Source organism: Magnusiomyces paraingens, assembly GCF_902498895.1.
Source record: "Magnusiomyces paraingens strain CBS 517.90 genome assembly, contig: contig1, whole genome shotgun sequence".
NCBI lineage: Eukaryota > Fungi > Ascomycota > Dipodascomycetes > Dipodascales > Dipodascaceae > Magnusiomyces > Magnusiomyces paraingens.
The window spans coordinates 1,286,426-1,307,500 of record NW_022474067.1 but is presented as its reverse complement, the minus strand read 5'-3'; the positions used below and the strand labels follow the sequence as shown (position 1 = coordinate 1,307,500).

The window sequence follows — 21,075 nt, the reverse complement described above, 5'->3', positions numbered from 1 at the left end:
ATGATAAGAGAGATCACACACAGGTCATCAAAGAAGGAAAAAATTAGGTAACCCAGTCCATTTTTACTTTTACTTTTACTTTTACTTTAACTTTTACTTTTACTTTAACTTTAACTTTAACTTTAACTTATACATTATCATAATCAATGTACCATCCATACCCTCTCTCTCTCTCTCTCTCTCTCTCTCTCTCTCTCTCTCTATCTATCTATCTATCTATCTATCTATCTATCTATCTATCTATCTATCTATCTATCTATCTATCTATCTATCTATCTATCTATCTATCTATCTATCTATCTATCTATCTATCTATCTATCTATCTATCTATCTATCTATCTATCTATCTATCTATCTATCTATCAGTAATTTGTCAATTCTTTATGTTTTACCATAAAGTTCCCTATAATCTAAATTTTATATTATTAAATTTGAAAATAAAAATATAAAAATATAAAAATATAAAAATAAAAATAAAAGTAAAATGGACCACCTATTTAAAAAAAAAAAAAAAAAAAAAAAAAAAAAAAAAAAAAAAAAAAAAAAGTGTTTTATCTCCCTTTCATAAAAATGATTAAAATACAGGATGTTGATGATTTATTTATTAATAATGGACATACACATACAAAATACTTACCAAATTTTTGTTTTTTTTGCCCAGTGGATGCCCAGTGGATGCCCAGTGGATGCCCAGTCTTTTAAATTTCATATGTATATAATTATTATAATAAGTACGCAAAAAAAAAAAAAAAAAAAAATCAAGTGATGATGAAACATTTCTTTTTTTTTTTTTTTTTGCAAACATTTAAATCACTTTAATATTAACTTAACTAAATAGTTAATTTTTTTTTTTAAGTTTTAAATTGTATATATATTTAAGCCACAGAATTAGAACTAAGCGACAATGTTAATTATTATTATTATTATTATTATTATTATTATTATTATTATTATTATTATTATTATTATTATTATTATTATTATTATTATTATTATTATTATTATTATTATTATTATTATTATTATTATTATTATTATTATTATTATTATTATTATTATTATTATTATTATTATTATTATTATTATTATTATTATTATTATTATTATTTATTTATTTAATTTTTTTTTTTTTTCGTTCTAAATAATTTAATTATTAAAGTATTGAGAGAATGAGTGAGAGTGAGTGAGAAAGAGAGAGAGAGAGAGAGAGAGAGAGGGGGGATGTTGATAAATTTGATCGGAATATGAAAAAAATTAAAAAAAAAAATTAAAAAAAAAATTAAAAAAAAAAGAAAAGAAAAATTTACTAACTAAAATTAATTAATTTTTATTATGCACTATTTTATCCTTTTAATTAATATTTTTTTTTTCATAGCAACTGATTCGCTTAACTTCCAATTGATTTTTACCTCAATGTTTTTAAAAAAAAAAAAAAAAAAATTATCTTTTACTTTTAACATTTGTTAATTCTAGAAATATAAAATATTTATATATAAATATATATATATTATGGTTACTTATTTATTAAAGTGACAAAATAAAGTGTGTGTGGTATGGTCATCAACTATTATTTTGATAAAGCAATCCGCCTGAATAATTAAAAAAAAAAAATAAATAAATAAAAAAAATAATAAATAAATAAATCCGTGTATGAGTCTCAATCGTATATATCATCACTCCCCCGGTACTCAGGTACCTTAGCAAGACCTTTTTTTTTTTTTTCTTTTGTCACCAGGTAATAATTATTCTACTGTAGCTCATGCCAAGTAGCAATGAAAGCCAATCTATACTAAAAAAAAAAAAGGAAAGGAATTATATATATATATATTAAGTTAATAATAATTCATTCATTCTTTCATTCACCTCCTCTCTTTTCGTGTCCTCTCGTCTTTTTTTTGCTATGCTCTTTATCCAGTTAATATAACATCGTGAAGTAATGGCCTAATGATAAGACTCTGGCCTACTTTTGATAGGATAACAATAATGAATGATGGGTAATACAAGACTTTTTTTTTTTTTTTTTTACTCACTCATTCATTCACTCACTCATTCACTCACTCATTCTCTCACTCACTTCTTCATTCACTTCCTCAGTCTAAAACCATGATTTACGTTTCTATTAAAAGATTAGCTATACCCTTTATTTAATATATTTAATGATTCCAATATACTCATTCCCTAGTATCTAAATCTACTAACAATGATAATGGGTTAAAATCAAGTGTTATATTCTCACAATAGTCTGTATAAAATCTTAGATGAAATGATCTAAACTATGTTTAGTTTAAATTAATTATAATTACCTTCAATAGTATTGGTTTTTATTTTCATTTTTTTTTTGTTGAAATTTAATCCATTAAAAATGAATTTTTTTTTTTTTGGTTAGTTAATTAGTTGGTTGTTTGGTTGGTTTGAAATGGGTACACATTTTTCAGTATTTTAAATTTTATTTAAAAATGCAGTGTTTATGAATTAATGAATTATTACAAGTATTAAAATATATGATAAAACTTTACTATGTATATAATATATATCAAATAGTAAAATAAATTTAAAATATATATATATATATTTGGTTATTATTAGTTTTAATATCAACTTATATTTTATTCACTATGGTTTTCATTTTTCATCTAATTATCAAAATGGATTAATATAAGTAGTACTACTGTGAATACAGATTTCAAAAATCATAAACAATTAATAATTTTAACTATTTTTTTAAAGTAATTAAACTAACTCAAGGGATCAAATCAATTACCTATTTAAGTTGATATATATACCATCATCCATGGTAACGTATTATACTTTTTTTTTTTCTTCCATGCATTTGAAGTTTGCATAATTAATTATCTACGTAAAGGATCTTTCTTTTATTATCATCTACGTAAAGGATCTTGTTTTGTTAGATTTTCTTATTATCATCTACGTAAAGGATCTTGTTTTGTTAGATTTTCTTATTATCATCTACGTAAAGGATCTTGTTTTATTAGATTTTCTTATTATCATCTACGTAACGGATCTTATTTTTTTTATTAGATTTTTCTTAAAAGAATATTATAAAACCTTCATATAGATAATAATTAAATAACATGGATTTTATATTTTTTTTTAGACTTTGATTTTGACTTTAAATCAAATCAAACCAAAAAAAAAAAAAAAAAAAAAAGGTCTTGACCCAAAGGCAATTCCACAACAGGTCCTGATCACGAGCTTGATTAAACCCTTGGTATAAAATAAATCAATCATCTATATACAATAATAATAATAATTCTATTGTTACAAATGGGGACATTATCAAACATATATATAATCATTGATTTTAACTTTGAAAAAAAAAATTAAATAAAAAATTAAATAAAAATTAAATAAAAATTAAATAAAAAGTTAATTAATTATATTTTAATTATATTAAAAAAATGTTTAACTACAGTTATTTTGAAATTCAATATATATATATATATATAGGTTTTTATCGAAAACAAATTTTACAAACACACACACACACTCCGTAAAACCGAGGAAATTTCCTCGTTTAAACAAAAAAAAAAAAAAAAAAAAAAAAAAAAAGTTAAAAAAAATTTGATGATATCATTTAGTTTATCTTTATAGAAAATGGATAAAAAAAGAAAAAACCGTTTAGAAAATTGGCTTGCATGAATGATTAGTAGAAAGAAGAAAAAAATAAAGTTCACGCGACCACTTTCCTGATTTAATTTCAATTTCAATTTCAATTTCAATTTTTGTTTATTTTTTTTTTCCCCCTCCTCCAAATTAATGTAAATAAAAAAACAAAAATATCAATATAAACCAATTAGTTTTCAAAATAGATTGAAGAAGAACAAAAAAAAAAAAGACGAATAAAAAGTTATTTCAAATGTATTCAATTATAAATATATACTAAACGATTGTAAATCAAATTAAACAAAAAAAAAAAATATGAGGTCATTAGATAATATAAAAAAAAAAAAATAAAAAAACAGCAGATAAAAAAAAAAAAAAAAAACTCCCAAAATATAAACTTTAAACTTTAAGCACAGCTTTAAATTTGATCTGAAGGTTAAACCAATAAAAAGGAAATTTCCTTTCATGGAACGAATGATGAACGATAAAAAAAAAAGATAAAAGATAAAAGATAAAATAAAAATAAGCTCCCTCCTTTTATCCCTTGTAAAATTGTAGCGAATGGAATTGCTCGTCAGTGAAAACAAATGATGTGAAAGACAAAGGTTCTTGGGCTAATTCTTGAGCAAATGACTGAGAAGCAAGTGGAGATGTAGCCTCTGTTTCTGTGGTAGCAGCAGTAGCAGTGGAAATTTTCATATAAGGATGGTTGTTGTGTGATAAAGGTAACTCATCACCACCACTACCTCTACCACTACTACCTCCACCAATATTACCAATATTACCAATACCATTGTTAAATATAGGACTAGTGGAATAACTGCCCAGACCAGTGTGAACCGGAGGTACACTAGAATAAGAGGGTAAACCAGTGAGAGGATTTGTAGCAAAGGAAGAAGTATAAGAAAATGGTGAGCCAGAGGAAGGTGACACCAAATCATTTGTGTTAATACCATTAAAATGCCTTGACAAGGAATGGCCTGGAATGCATATGGGAGAAGATTGGGAGTGTGGAGATAACAAGTTCAAAGAGTCAGCATCATCTTCAGTGGCAGGGTTTTGATAAGAGAAATAGGGGCTATGGAAGTGTGTGGTTGAAGATGAATCGAGGAAAGTTGTTTCGATGTGGAGGGCAGGGACTTGGGTAAATTGTGAAGAGGCTGAGTTTGTAGTGGTTGTAGTGGCGGTGGGCTGTGCAGATTCTCTTAGTGAGAGAGAAGAAGAATAAGAAGAAGAAACAAAAATGGGCTGAACGTTTCTAGAAGTTGCACCGAGTGTGGACATATCATTGGTAAGAATTTGGGCCACAAAAGTAGGTACATCATATGGACTATCTGGGTTTGATTCGTAAAGAGGTTGATTGAATGATGATTCATTGATTGGATCGTTGGTAGAAAGAGTATCATTATTATTATTATTATTATTATTATTTTCATCATTGTTAATATCATCATTATCATTATCATTATTGGGATTAGGATTAGGATTAGGATTCTCAGAAGTAGCAGTATTATTATCATTAATATTATCATTGTTATTGTCATCATCATCATTATTGTTATTATTACTATTATTATTGTTGTTGTTATCATTATCATTTTGGTCATTGTCGTCATCATTGTTGTCACCAAATGGTTGATAATCACTGTTATTATCTGGGAAATTCTCCACTTGTTCTAACAATCTAAGGTCCTCGTCATCCCATTGAGGATTTTCAAAAGGTAAGGCCATAATTCTTGAAGTTGGTATAATGCTTGGTGAAATGGGAGAAAATATAGGTGATGTTGTTGATAATTCTGAAAAAGTATTTGAAGGAATTTGACTTAGATCCAAAAAGGAAGAAGAGGAGGGGGATTGTGGAGGAGAAAAAAAGGTGGATTGAATAGGAGTTGTTGCCAAATGTTGTTGTTGTTGGTGATTAAGATGGGGGGTTGATCTCTTTAGAATTGAAGGATCAAAACAAATAAGTGGAGATTGAATAACTTTTTGGGCTGATTCCCAAGTATTGGATTCATCATTTTTTGAAAAAGACCCGTCGACCAGCGTCGGTTTTTTAACTTTTTCATCTTCTTTATCTTCTTTAACTTCTTTAACTTCTTTATCTTTTTTATCTTCTAAATATTCTTCTTCTTCTTCTTCTTCTTCTTTTTTTTCTTTTTTTTCTTCTCCTTCTGTTTTAATCTGGGGTTGTTGTTTAGATTTATTAATGGAAAGAGAGTTGTTTGTAGAAGTAGTAGCTTTTAAAACTGTGCTTTGTTGTTGTGCTTTGGAAGATTTTTGTTTTTTGATTTTCCTTAGTCTTAGTGGGGTTTTTGGTAATTTCTTGCTACTATTTTTGCAATTTTTTTTGAAACTTTTCTTGATTTTCCGAATGCTAACTCCTGAATCAAGTAACCAGGTGGTGTATGTTGCTTGTGCAACTCGTACACCTGTGAGCCTGAAAAGCTCGTTTGAAATGGCAACGTTTGTTGGATTGCGGCGAGCAAATTCAGTGATAAGTGATCTGACTTGAGGAGTGTAGCTTCTTCTTGATGAGGTTCGTGAAGATGAAGATAAAGAGGAAGAGGAAGAGGAAGAGGAAGAGGAAGAGGAAGAGGAAGAGGAAGAGGAAGAGGAAGAGGAAGAGGAAGAGGAAGAGGAGGAGGAGGGATCAGACATTGTTGAAAGTTAAAGTCTGTAAATAGAGAGAATAATTGGTGTGAATGTTTAATTAATAAACAAGAAGGATAGTTAAAGTTAAGTTTTTTTTTTATTTTTTATTTTTTATTTTTTATTTTTTTATTTAATTTATGGTTGTTGTTTGTTAATGTTAATGTTAATGTTAATGTTAATGTTAATGTTAAGTTTATTTAATGATTGTGATATGCGGGGATGTCTCATCTGTATGAGAATTGATAATGAGAATGATGATGAATTGGTAAAAGATTCTTATTTATAAAAGAAATAAAATATATAAATATATATAAATATATATATAAAATAGAAAAAAAAAGAAGAAAAAATAGTGGAAATTGAAAGGTATTTATAATTTCAGATTTATATATATAGTTTTTTCTCTCGGAGGTTTACTGTGGCTGTTGCACTCAGCCTTTCCTTCAAAAAAAATAAAAAAAAATATAATAACCCCCCCCCCATCAATCACTGCACAGCCTTTAATGACTACCATCACAATTATCGCCAGTGTAAAATGAATCTTTTTTTTTTTTTTTTTTTTTATTTTCAAAATCTACAGACAGTGGCTCGGCTCCGACAGGAATACCGGGATTAGGTTACTATATAAAAAAGTAGAACAAAAAACAAAAAACAAAAAATATAAAAATATAAAAATATAAAAATATAAAAATTAAAATATAAAAATTAAAATATAAAAATATAAAAATTAAAAAAAAACTTAAAAATTAAAAATTAAAAAAATATAAAATATGAAATATAAAAAAAAACTTAATAAATAAATAATAATAAATAAATAAAAATTGATAATTGATAATTGATAAGAATTAATTTTTTTTTTTTCAATTAAATTTGAAGATATTGTATCTTTAATTTAGAGCGAAGGTTTATCTTATTTCTCCATCTCCTTCCTTGTTTTTTTTTTTTTTTTTGGAGGGAGAATATGGTCAATTGATCATTACTATTATTATCATCATCATCATCTGAATATAGAAATTGGATTTATCTGCAATGAAAACTCAATTATATCGAGAGAAAGAGAAAGAGAAAGAGAGAGAGAAAGAAAAAAATTCAAAATCAAAAAAAAGACTTTACCTTAAGGTAAATCTTTTTAGATTTTTAGATTCTAGCCCGCGGGTCTTCCGTTTTTTTTTTTTTAATTTTTTTTTTATATATATATATTGTTAATTTTGTATTTTTTTCTTAAAAAGATATTAATTGACCGACTGACTGACTGACTGACTGACTGACAGACTGTTTATAATCATTAATTAATGGATTGATTAATGAATTGACTGGTTAATTGACTGATTAACTGACTGGTCAACTGACTGATTAGCTGATTAACTGATTAACTGACTGATTAACTGATTAACTGACTGATTAACTGATTAACTAATGACGACATTTGTTTAAAATATACTTCAAAGGATTTTCTTAATATCTCTTGTGACCATTTTAATATAATAAAAAAATAAAAAATAAATAAATTTTAAAATACAAAATATAAAATACAAAATATAAAAAAAAATAAAACCCATGTAAAGGAATTAAAACTGTTGATTTACACGGGTGAGAAATATTTTGAAATTTGCTTGAAAATTTGACTAATATATTAGGTAAGAAATATCCTTGTATATATATATATATATATCTTTCTTTCTACTTTGTAACTGTAACATATGTAATATATTTTTGCTTATGTAAATAAAATAAACTTAGAGTAACTCCATCGTGATCAACTTTCTCCTCTTCAGAACAAATTTGTTTATTTTTTTTTATTTTTTTTTTAATATTTAAATATATTTAAATATATTTTATTTTGTTTTTAATAAAATATTGAACTCACTGTAAAGTAAAGTAAAAAAAAAAAAAAAAAAATTGTTTTGGATTATTTTCAATTAAATAAATTGTAAATAAGATGACCGTTTTTTCGGAATAATAATTATAATTATAACAACAATGTCACATGCTTTCACAAGTAAAAAAAAAAAATAAAATAAAATAAACATTCGGTTAATTTGACTTAATTTGATTAAAATTAATTTTACTTAATTAAAGTTAAACCACAAAAAAATAAAATAAAATATTTTCTTTTTTCTTTTTTATTTTTTATTTTTTCTTCTTTTAAAAGACTTAAGCTTTAATTGATTTGTTGCAGAGCTTTGCAACAATGCAACAAGTCTCATTTCTTTTTTTTTTTTCAGCCGTACATTTTAAAAAAATACATACACACAACTACACACAAATACAAACTCCCTAACCCACATACTACAGATGTTGCGAGGCTTAGAAAATATTTATGTACACACATAGACATATAAAAAAAATAAAAAAATAAAATCTTCACTGTCCTATCAAAAATTTTCATTCATCCATTTGCTGCTTGCTAAACTTTTAACAAAACAAAAATTAAAAATTAAAAAAAAAAAAAAAAATTCAATAACCCCAAGAATGGCTGGCACAAACAACTCCGCCACATCTAGAAAACGCGCAAAACTGCGCAACGCAAGACAAATTTTAGTTCAACATCAAGATCCAGCAATCGATGGAGGGAAACTTAATGTTCCTGAGTTTCTGCGTGCTAGACGCTTTGAAATCTCTCAACTTCAATCTGCAATGTTAAAGTCTCGTTCTGCAGCTTCAAAACGTGCCTTTCAAGCTTTACCAAGAAGTTTACGAAGAAGAACAGCTTCTCATAATGTTAAGCGTATGCCTAAAAGACTTCGAGATAGAGCTCGTTATGAAATGTTGGCTTCAGATTCATCATCATCATCATCATCATCAAAAACAACTTCTAAACAAACTTTGGATAAAATTGGACTAGTCAAATCGAAAAAATTAAGAGGTTATTTGCGTGTTAAACAACGTGCTCTCACACAAAGCCTCAAAGCTCAAGCAAAATCCGCAGCAGTAGTACCAGTACCAACAGAAAAAGCAAAACAAACAGAACAAGCAGCAGCATCAGCAGCAGAATCAACAACAACACCAACACCAACACCTGTACTAGCAGCACCAACTTTAAAATTTAATAAACAAGCAACAAATGAATTGGCCGCTCCGCCTCCTGGTAAAACTAAATACGCCCACCGCCAGCGTACTAAAACTTGGCTTCCAACCCACGTGTGGCATGCCAAACGCGCCCATCTCACTTCTCTCTGGTCCTTTGCTATTCCTACCCATCCATCCCTTAAAGCCTACCGTGCCACCCACCGCGCAGCCTCACGCCCAGGTGTTGCAATTGCTTGGGATGCTTCCTACACGGCCTCGTTTATCCTCGAAGCCCCCGATGAAACTCTTTTGATTAAAACTCTAGCATGTGTTACTCTGGGGTCTTATGCTCATACAGACCAATTGGCAAATGGTGTTAGATCATGGCAAGGAATGGCTTATGAACCTTCAGGTGCAGCTCTGGCTCCTGTCCTTGTGGTTTGGGAACCTCAACAGCAACAGCAACAGCAACAGCAACAGCAACCAAATACCTCCTACAAAGCATTGCTCCGGTGCCACCCGGCAGCCTCTGTACGACTTGTTTCTTTGCTCGACCATCTTCGCTCTCTTACCAAATTCGAATACCATGACTTTCGCTATCTCCTGGGCTCTATTGATATCACAGGTCCTCGATCTCTTCCTGCCCTAAATGCAATCTTTAAACTCAAGCCAGGCGACCATAAGGCCGCTCTTTGGAATAACATTGGATGTTTTTCAAACTCAGCTGCCCTTCCATCAAATGTCGTCATTGCTCTAGAAGCAACTGACCCTCGTCTCTCATACCCTCCTCATTACTCTACTACTACTACTAATAATAATAATAATAATACTAATAATAATAATGATAATAATAGTTCTCACACAGACTTTGATCCAGTCCAGTTAATTGCCAATTGGCCAGATAAAACTCTCGTCGACCCAGCCACTCCATCCATCTTTGATTCTTCTGTAATCAATAACTCTTATATCAACCAGCCCTCTCAAAAATCAATTGATAAACGTAGAGCTGCTGCAACCTCCAACTCAACCCATCTCCCCTTTACAAACTCAGATCCAACTTTCCCCGTACTTCTCTTAAAAACAAGCCCAAACTCATGGACTGCCATTATCCCCTGGGGGTGGGTCATGCCAACTTGGTACTCCCTCCAACACCTTCCAGGGATTCGCCTTGGTGGACTGGACCAGCGTCACCAATTAGCATTTGAATCAGGCCAACTTTATTTCCCCACTGATTACGTGGGGTGCTCTGCAGCCCTTACCACTATTGAAAAGGAGGCTAGACAAATTCGTGAAACTTGGGCTCGTAAGCCTCTTAAAAAACGAATTTCATACCGCCGTGCTCTTATTTCGAAAAGTACAATAGACGGATCCACTCTCCGGGTACGTGGTGAAATCGGAAGCCCGTTTAGATGCGATTGGAAATATCTTTGGAAAATCCATGGTGGAGTCGGTGACCAGAAAGACCCTCAGGATATAGAAGTCGAGGGCTTAGAAGAAACTTGTGCACACCAATTTCTTGAAGAATCTAAAAAATATACCCCGAAACCAAACATTTCAAATATACAATCTTTTATTTCGGATTCCCTTCAAGCTGAAACTCAACAAGTTCCACATACTTATGCTACTTTTTCAAATTATGCCCAATCAATCAACACTACAGTTGATCCTCCAACTCCAACTCCAAACTCTCCAAAACCTTTGCTTGTCACTCCTGTCAAAATTCACTGTGTTACTCGTGGAACTCCTCAACCTAACGCTCGCATTTATCGTATCCCCCCAGACCAAACTAAACTTTGGCTTGCATCCTGTGCTTCCCCAGGAACTCCTTCTCCAACATGCCCAGACTCTTCTTACCTGATTGGTTTTGTGACATCTGGTGCATTCAACCTTCGCCATGCTTCAGGAACAGGCGTGGGTGCCGTTGCAACATACATTTACAATACTCAAGTCTCCAACAAAAATTCTATGTTATGTTTGGTACGCAACGTAGGCTCTTCAGTCACCAGACTTGCCAAAATCTCCCAAATCCCTCTTGTAAATGCTTATTAAATAGATCTTTTTTTTTTTTAATTTTTATTTCATTCATTAATATACAATACAACAACAATAATAATAATAATAATATAATTTCCATTTCCATTTCCTCTACCTAATGCCACGCAGGCGATTCACCACGACGACGACGTTTACCACGTCCAAAATTTTCTCCAGACATTGTTCCGTCCACAAACCCATCAAATGAGCTTGTAGCTGCTCCTCCCATACGTGCAGACTCACGCTTAAGTCGGCGAATATTGCGCTCACGTTCAATCTCACGCTTCTCAATCTCCTCTTGAGAAAGTGTCTCCACCGATGGAGCCCATTCTTCACCCAGCATCTCCTGTTCAACACGCCAGCCAGCCTCCAGTCCAAACGCAGCATAGTTCTCCACCTCTTGGGGTGGTAAATGACCGTCCAGAGCTTCCTTCTTCACCCGGTAAATACTTTCATAAACCGCATGAGCAATCGCAGGATAAAACTCACCACTCAACCCCAGGTCTTGTACTACAGTTTTGGCAAATTCCAAAGGAGTCAGTCCAGAATCCCTAACCCCACTCCTCTCTTCTGCTTTTAGACTCGATGAGTTGCTCAGATCCCATTCAAACTTATCCTCATACACTTGCTTATTGAGATTCACACTCAAACTAATAATCACATGGAACCCTGTTTCTTGGGGAAGCTTTACATTCGCAAACGTGGTATACTCATGAAGCTGTGTATGGATCGTGCTTGCAATCTGATTCACATAGTTGGTATGTGCCAGCGACTGTGCCAGCGTTGAAGGTATCGAGGACGTTTCCACCACCACGGGGCCTCCCAAGGCACCAATCCCGCCAGGCCCTCCTGCAATCGGCAGCTCTAAATCCTGACACAAGGAAATTGCAAACATCTCTGGTGTCAATACTTTTTCATTCAGGTTCCACAGAAAACAATCTGAGATTCGGAAGTTGTCATATTCCAGATTCAACCGAATCGGAACTAGTACCTCCTCATTTCCTGCAGCCTCCCGAAGCTGTACATCATTGTACCGTAGCATGTGCCGCAACTTGGCAACATGCACAGGATTCACAAACGCTTTAGTCTCTGGCTTGTCTCCCAGCGGTTGCGAATAATACGTCCCACTTCCTCCAGACCCTCCTCGTCCAGCTGGTGACCCAGGAGTCCCAGACCCCCCGTTAGTTCCGTTAAGCAACCCATTTACCAGTCGTGGAGTCCCTGGTACACTCCCACGACCAGAGTCCTCGTCCTCATCGTAGTCCTCGTCAATCTCTGCATACGAAATGGCTGCCGATGAGCGCTTGTTTGACCGTGTTACTGGAACTGTGGAAACGAAAAGACTCGTCTGGTCAAGCCGCAGCCGCGATGCAAACCCGGACCTTAGTGCCTGAGGAAGCTTGTGCAAAGCCTGCGGAGTTGCTGATTGATTTGTAGCTGTTGTTGTCATGGCGCGTGTGTTTGTATATATTGGTGGAGGGGTAAAAAAAAAAAAAAAGATTGTGTTGGTGGTTACGCGTAAAAAGAAAAAAAAAAATAAAAAAAATAATGCTGTGTTGGATGGGTTAGGGCATCACCAAATAGGGCCTTGATTTGTTTACAAACTATACAGCAACAACTAAAATATAAGCAACACCATGGACGAGCAAGCTGGCATTGCACGCCAGGCCCTCAACTCTATCTATAAAACTTCTTCCGCAAATTCTTTATACGATGTTCTCTTTAGTCTTGAAGAAACCGAGTTTATTAATGCCATGGACACGCCGCGTTGCGATAACAAACACAGACTGCGCCGCCTTCGCGTGCGTCGAGCCCGGCTCCGAGACTTTGCAAAATCGACCGTCGTTGTATACCCAGGTTCCGCACGAGCTCTAGCTGCTGCTTTTACCGATTATTCTACATCTATAGTATCTCGACGTTTGAGCCGCCTTGCACCGACCCAGCCTGAGCTTGTTAAGCTACTTGTTGAAGCTCTTGTGGAGAGGCACGCGTACCTTCCCAGCCAGTTGTGTGCGACCCATGTTCTAGCATCGGGATTCAAGCCTGACACTGATGGCGGTGTTGGAGCAACATACACAGCATATCATCTCAATACAACGGTGACTTATGTGGCCACAAATAAAACATGGCTGGCTTTACGTGAAGCCATCAGACCATCTACCATGTATTTTCTTCTAGCCCATTGCTCGGTGTTTTGTGCTACAGATAACCCCCAGACCTTGCTACAAGTTTCGGGACCATCTTTTGATACGGTGGTTACTAAAGAACAAGAACCTAAAGTTTTAAAGAAGAAGCAAGAGCATTTTGACAAGGAGCGCAACTTGGCGGCTGCAAATTCAGCCAGAATTATTTTTAAAAAGTCACGAATCATGCACAAAATGCCATACATGTCTAACAAAAAACCCATCTTTGGATTCAATCCTCATTGTATGTTGGAGTTTTACTTATCTTTCTTTCTTTCTTTCTTTCTTTCTTTCTAACATGCTTTAGTTATTTTGAAAAAATATTCGGATGACTCATTTGTTCACTTGCGAATCCTTTTACGTTTCATTTTCCCCGTCCAATACCACATCCCGTGCCCCCTCTCATCACCTTTAGACAATCCAATTACCCCAATAATTTTTGAATCTTTCCCTGAGTTGACAAAGGAAAGATTACCCAAACGTCTCCATGGTCAAATCCTACTTCTCATCAGGCAGCTAGTCAAAAATGTAAACAAGTGTCCATACTACCAACTCTTCAACCATTATTGTCCCAATACTTATGAAAAAGTTTCGGTTCAGGTGCTCAAAAAACTCAAATGCAATCGAATTTCAAATCTTACTCCTAAAGAAAAACAACAATATTGGGGCTTGATGAAATCCCACGACGTTTCAACACCAGATTATCAAGTCTTTTTGTTCTGCAAGTCAGTTTTCCGCAAAACTTTCCCAGTCGACCTCATTGGTAAATCCAATTGGGGGGTTCTTTTTAAAGCTCTGGACCAGTTTGTCAAGCTCCGTAGATTAGAACAAATGCAACTCCAAAGCATTGTCAGTGGAATGTCTACAAACGATTTGACTTGGACCTGGCCTGGTACTTCTCCTCAACCGCCACACGGTCGCCAAGATCATAATAAACGCAGAGAGTTACTTCTTGAGCTTATGTTTTGGATCTTTGACTGTTTTGTTCCGACCCTTATTCGCTCCCATTTTTATGCTACCGAGGTGTTGCAAAACGTTCCTGTAAATAGAGTTGTTTTTTTCCGTCATGATGTTTGGATCAAAGTTTCAAGTTTTGCCTTTGGTGATTTCTGTAAACAATCTTCCCTAGCTCGCCAAAATAATCCAGAGCTTTCGTTACTTGGAGCTGCACCTATCCGTATCATTCCTAAGGAAGAAGTGGGCCCATCTATGACTAAAATCTCAGGATACCGACCCATTGTGCGCATGGGTCGAATGCGTCAAACCTTGGCCTCAACTGGTGTGGTTCAAACACCAAGTATTAATACCCTTTTGAAGGATGTTTTTTCTGCTCTTTCCTTTGAGCATACTCAAAAAATTAATTCCCATGGGTTTTACAATGTTGGTACCACTGGCTCAATCCCTGACTTGTTTCGCCGAATTCTCCATTTTAAGCAACAGATTGGCATTGCACCCACACCCAAGTTATTTTTTGTCAAGGTTGACATCAAGCACTGTTTTGATACGATTCCACAAGCCCTTGCGCTGCAAATCTCTAAGCGATTATTAAGCAACGAATCGTTTAAAGAGTATTTCTTACACGCTTTCAAGGTCTTTAAGGTCCCACTACCAGCCCCATCTAAAAAAAAAAACAGACACAAACCAGCCGTTTTGGTCAAGTACATTCGCAACCCTGAATACAATACAAATACTGAAACAAGCATGGACGTTGTACAGGGAATCTCCAAAGACTTGGCAAATACCTTGCGTGAGTCGGCAGTACATGGGCCTGGCACTTTAGCCAGTAAAACAGCAAACATTGTGGTGGATCTTGTCTATGGTGTTCACAAAAGTGGAGAGGACCTGGCCAACTTGTTGCAAGCTCATTTGACTCAAAATTTGGTTTACTTGGAAGGCAAGCGCAAAAGGCAGCTTTATAAGCAACAAATTGGTATTCCTCAAGGATCCATTTTGTCAACACTTTTGTGTAATCTAGTTTATGAGGAACTTGAAGCTGAAATTTTGGCTGACATTTTTAAAGACTCGTCAACATCGTCGCCCTATCTGCTGGCCAGATTTACTGACGATTTTTTGTTTGTTTCGACTAACCAGGACCATGCAGAAGCCTTTTTGAATAAAATGATTACAGGTGTACCGAAATATGGAGCAGCAGTACGTCCAGAAAAAACAATCATTAACTTTGTGCCCTCGTTGCAGACCAATAAAACAACATTGTGCAAAGTGTTGGCCCCAGGGGAAATTTTCCCATACATTGGTATTGGTATTGATCCACAAACTCTTAATATTTTCCGTGACTTTGAACAAGAATCGATTTCAAATGAGTTTACTAAAAAGATTAAGCAGACCATTACCCCAGTCGTTCCACAAAATCACAAAACTTCAGTATGCATGGGGGTTTCTGACCGTGTCACGGTGCCTCATCGAGGTATTCGTTCGTCTCCAGTTTCATTGACACGGATGCTTTTGCACTTTATATCGATGAGGTTATTACGTGCGTTTGTTGATTTGCGTGTCAATTCCTGGGAGACCATTTTGCAGAATGTTTCTACTGTAGTTATAGAGGTTGCACGGAGGCTTGTTTTTGCATTAGATATGAAATGGGGGTTTACACGTGTTGGTTCTTGTTTTGCACAAGATGCTACCACCATGATTAATATTTTGGTTGAAGTCTTGGATAAAGTATGTTCGATTGTGATTCATGTTAATGGTCCTGAGGTTGTCCCGGATTATAATGAAGGGGAAGAGAAGTTTAGCGTTTTGCAAAGAGCAGCGGCTGATATTGAGGCTGTGCTAGGAATGGCAAATAAGAGTATAAGGCATCAAGCTAGCTGGAGAATTCTTCGAGTTGGGGTAGATTATTTAAAAAGTTTATGAAATATTTAAAGATAATATATTGGAAGTTGTTATCACTGAATAGTGATGTATTATTGATTCTTTTTAATGTTTTTTTTTTATTTTCTTTTTTTTTGAATGTCAAGCATATTTTTTTTAATGAATTTTTTTAAGCTTATTTTGTTTCCTCATTAGGCATTTTATTTTATTTACCAAGCTTTGTTTTTTTTTTAAAAAAAAAAAAAAAGGAACTATACATATTAATAATTGGTTTGAGGCCCACTATTTAGCATTTTAGATGCCTCATTTTACATTATTAAAGAAACAGGTATATAACAATATTAAATGACTGTTTTGAAATCCACAATTATAATTTTAATTCCTAGTCATTTTTTTAACAGTGATTTTAAATTATTGATATAATTTCAATTCAAAATTTATCTATTTAAAGATATGTATATTTGGTATAGCTTATTATAAATATGTGCAACAATGTTTTAAAAAAAAAAAAAAAAAAAAAAAAAAACAGACAATATCGTTTTTTTTTTTTTAGCTTTTCAAATAAAAAGAGAAATCTGTGGCTTAGAGGTATTGTTGAAAATTTTTTTAATCTAATTTTGTATTTTATTAATCGTTATCCTATGGTCATAACTTGTGTGTTCTAGTAAATTTTAGTAAAGCACAATAGGGTATTTTTTTTTTTTTGTATGCAAAATAGAAAAGCTTCTTTTATTTAATAAACAATTGAAAAGATGAATATATATATTCTCAAGAATAGTGTTTAAAACTATTGTTTTTGAATTTGGTATATATATTTTGCAATTTTTTTTTTTTTTTTTTTTTTTTACACAATATACAATTTATGGTATCATAAGAGATATTATTATTAAATGAAATAAATATTTAAATAATTATAATATCAATGAATATAATTTCCCAATTTAAAGTAATTGAAAATAATCAATTGAGCAATAGCAATTAAAAGTAATAATGTGAAACGAGTTCAGTAGTAGTAGTAGTAGTAGTAATATATAGTAATTATTTAATTAATTAATATGGTGGTGGTGATTGTTAAAAACTACGTCAATTATATGTTTGATTTGTATTACAACAATTTTTTTTAAATTGTTACATAATGTTTTGTAATATCACTTATTATTATTTATTATTATTATTATTATTATTATTATTATTATTATTATTATTATTATGATTATTATTATTATTATTATTATTATTATAATTAGTCAGCTATTTAATTATTTATTTTGTTACATCCAGTTGATTTAGCTGTGATTGTCAGCTACAACTTACCTACCAACTCTTGCGGCACAAAATAACCCGCCCATCACAATAAAAAAAAAAAATCATTTTTAAGTGTCTTTTTATTGGACCAGCCAAATCCTTTTTTTTTTTTTTTTTTGAAGGACCTATGATTGTAAATTTTTTTTTTTAATATTAAAGTCTGTATATATATTAATTATAATAAATATATATATATATATCAGATTTTTAAATTCAATTCAATTCAATTCTGTTGCTTATAAGCAAAATAATAATAAATTAATAAATAAATAAATTAATAAATAAATAAATTAAAAAAAAAATTAATAATAATAATAATAATAATAAATCTTAACATTTGTTGGACTATTAGGATTTTTTTTATTTAATTTTTTTATTTAATTTTTTTTTTAATTTTTTTTTTTTTTTTATTCCAATAGAAAGTAGAAACCCTCTCTCCCCTTCTTTCTCTCTCTCTTCTACTCCTACTACTTTTTTTTTTTTTTTCCTCTTTCTTTTTTATAAAAAAAAGTCTATATCCATCATTTACCTCATTCAACCCCTTCTTCGCTTTATAAGAACTCGCAGTTATCAACTCCTCTATAAGCAATCCTTTACCTTCATCTTTATAGATAATGATTGCATCTAGACAACTCGGGGTTGTTGGCAAGTCCAATATTGCCCGTCCCATACCTACCATCTACAGAAGCATCTCAACCACCTCCTCCAGCATAACGCAAAACTCGCGACGACCATTAAACACACAGCAATCCCAGACACAACAGTCTCAAAGACGATCGCTTGCCACCGTTGTTGGCGATAACCCAAAACCTAAGAAGCATGGTGGTCTCCGTGACCAGGACCGTATCTTTCAAAACGTGTACAACAACTATGGCCATGATCTTAAGTCTGCCAAGAGAATGGGTGATTGGTACAAGACCAAGGAAATCGTTCTCAAGGGCCACGAATGGATCATTGCCGAGATGAAAAAGTCCGGTTTGAGAGGTAGAGGTGGTGCCGGTTTCCCCTCCGGTCTCAAGTGGTCTTTCATGAACCCTCCTGGATGGGAGAAGAATGTTGGCCCTAGATACCTTGTCGTCAATGCCGATGAGGGTGAACCCGGTACCTGCAAGGATAGAGAAATTATTAGAAAGGACCCCCACAAGCTTGTCGAAGGTTGCTTGCTTGCTGGCCGCGCCATGAATGCTACTGCTGCTTACATTTATATTCGTGGTGAGTTTTACAACGAGGCTGCCATTCTCCAAACCGCCATCAATGAGGCTTATGCCGACGGCTTGATTGGTAAGAATGCTTGTGGCTCTGGCTATGACTTTGACGTTTACATCCACCGTGGTATGGGTGCTTACGTTTGTGGTGAGGAGACTGCTCTTATTGAATCCCTCGAGGGTAAGGCTGGTAAGCCCAGACTGAAACCCCCATTCCCTGCCGGTGTTGGTCTCTTTGGCAGACCCACCACCGTCACTAACGTCGAGACTGTTGCTGTTGCTCCTACCATTCTTCGTCGTGGTGGTGACTGGTTTGCCGGCTTTGGTCGTGAGAGAAACTCTGGTACCAAGCTCTTTTGCATTTCTGGTCACGTCAACGAGCCTTGTACTGTCGAAGAGGAAATGTCTATTCCTCTTAGAGAGCTTCTTGAGAAGCACTGCGGTGGTATCCGTGGTGGCTGGGACAATCTCCTTGGTGTTATTCCTGGTGGTTGCTCTGTCCCCATTTTGACCAAGGACGTTTGTGAGCATGTTCTTATGGACTATGATGATCTTAAGGACCATCAATCTGGTTTGGGTACTGCTGCCGTCATTGTTCTTGATAAGAGCACTGATATTGTTCGTGCCATTCAACGTTTCTCTTACTTTTACAAGCACGAGTCGTGCGGTCAGTGCACTCCTTGCAGAGAAGGTACTACTTGGCTTCTGAAGGTCATGGATAGATTTAAGGCTGGTCAAGCCGGCCCCCGTGAAATTGATATGCTTTGGGAGCTTACCAAGGAAGTTGAAGGTCACACCATTTGCGCTTTGGGTGATGCTGCTGCTTGGCCCATCCAAGGTCTTATCCGCAACTTTAGACCTGAGCTTGAGGCTCGTTTCCAGAAGTTTAATGAGGATGTTGGCGCAGTTTCTGTTGGTGGCTGGACTCCTGGTGCCACTGTTGGTTCCGGTAAAGTCATTGGAGGCCCTGTTCCTGGCAGCCATTAAGAGAATAAATAATAATAAAAAGAAAACCCCCTCTCGAGACTTTTACAATACTGAAAGAAAAAAAAAATAATCATTCTACTTAATTACTTTTCACATTTTTTTTATGTGAACATCAAATCATTTCATTGCTATAGATAGGGCAACTGTTTATAAATACATATATAAATTTTTAGCTTTAAAGAAAAAAAAAAAATTTAAAAATTAAAAATTAAAAATTAAAAATTAAAAAAAAATCTTTTATTAATGAAAATTTCATGGTAGTACTTTGTTTTCAATATTTGAATGAATATTGTGAATTGGCTTTTTTTTTTTTTATTTTTTTTTATTTTTTTTTAATTTTGTGATTATAATCCTAGAGATTTGATTGGTTGTTGATTTAGCAGAGATTTTAAAGGCTTTTTTATTTTTTATTTTTTCGTAAAATTGCATTTGGTGATGAGGTCTTTTTTTTTTTTGTAAAACTACATGAGGTTACCGAATAGCTCTCATAGAAAAAAATAAAAAAATAAAAATAAAAAATTCAAAATTCAAAATTTACTCAACAGAGATGTTTAAAAGTCAAATATTCAACAATATAAATGAATATAAAGGGTATATGTATATAATATTAATTATGAAAAACAAATAAACAAAAATAAAAGTAATTTATGATTTTAGTTAAAAAATGAAAAATAAAAACAAATGACATTTATACTGGTTATATATATATATATATATATATATTAGAAAAAAGAGAAATGAAGTAGGAGGAGAAGGAGGATATCAAGACTTTAACTAATTTTAATGTTTACATAAAAACCCTTACCCTTGAGGAATCTTTAAATCTTCTTTAAAAACAAATTGAAGGAATAATTAAACTAAATATTTATCGTGATAAAAAATTATTATTATACAAGGGGGGGGAGGGGGGAAGAAAAAAAAAAAAAAAAAAAAAAAAACAGACCAAATATTTGACATTTGGGTTAACTTTGAATTTGAATTTGAATTTGAATTTGAATTTGAATTTGAATTTGAATTTGAATTTGAATTTGAATTTGAATTTTATTTATTTATTTATTTTAATTTTATTATTATTATTATTATTATAATCTATTTAAAATAATTCTTTTATATTTTACCCTAAATTTAAATAAAAATTAATTTCATGCCAATATCCGATACTTGAAAATCTTAAACTTCACTCGTTAGTTAACTCAACTTTTGATACACCTGGGTTATTTCCAAATCCAACCTTTACTTAAAA

At 32.8% G+C, this 21,075-nt stretch overlaps 5 protein-coding genes across 5 annotated transcripts; 3 read left to right on the top strand and 2 right to left on the bottom strand.

Annotated features, from left to right (window-relative positions):
- Positions 1 to 4,162: 4,162 nt before the first annotated feature.
- SAPINGB_P000396 (uncharacterized protein) lies at positions 4,163 to 6,283 on the bottom strand (the record flags this gene model as incomplete). Its single annotated transcript, XM_031995120.1, has 1 exon — positions 4,163 to 6,283. One exon carries the CDS (start codon positions 6,281 to 6,283, stop codon positions 4,163 to 4,165), a length of 2,121 nt encoding a protein of 706 aa, XP_031851011.1.
- Positions 6,284 to 8,749: 2,466 nt separating this feature from the next.
- SAPINGB_P000395 (uncharacterized protein) lies at positions 8,750 to 11,335 on the top strand (the record flags this gene model as incomplete). The annotated part of the gene is made up of 1 exon (XM_031995119.1): positions 8,750 to 11,335. The coding sequence occupies one exon, from the start codon at positions 8,750 to 8,752 to the stop codon at positions 11,333 to 11,335; it is 2,586 nt and encodes an 861-aa protein (XP_031851010.1).
- Positions 11,336 to 11,435: 100 nt separating this feature from the next.
- On the bottom strand, positions 11,436 to 12,770 carry SAPINGB_P000394 (uncharacterized protein; the record flags this gene model as incomplete). The annotated part of the gene is made up of 1 exon (XM_031995118.1): positions 11,436 to 12,770. One exon carries the CDS (start codon positions 12,768 to 12,770, stop codon positions 11,436 to 11,438), a length of 1,335 nt encoding a protein of 444 aa, XP_031851009.1.
- Positions 12,771 to 12,957: 187 nt separating this feature from the next.
- SAPINGB_P000393 (uncharacterized protein) lies at positions 12,958 to 16,377 on the top strand (the record flags this gene model as incomplete). The annotated part of the gene is made up of 2 exons (XM_031995117.1): positions 12,958 to 13,747; positions 13,811 to 16,377. The coding sequence occupies 2 exons, from the start codon at positions 12,958 to 12,960 to the stop codon at positions 16,375 to 16,377; spliced, it is 3,357 nt and encodes a 1,118-aa protein (XP_031851008.1).
- Positions 16,378 to 18,254: 1,877 nt separating this feature from the next.
- Positions 18,255 to 19,832, top strand: SAPINGB_P000392 (uncharacterized protein; the record flags this gene model as incomplete). Its single annotated transcript, XM_031995116.1, has 1 exon — positions 18,255 to 19,832. One exon carries the CDS (start codon positions 18,255 to 18,257, stop codon positions 19,830 to 19,832), a length of 1,578 nt encoding a protein of 525 aa, XP_031851007.1.
- Positions 19,833 to 21,075: the final 1,243 nt, after the last annotated feature.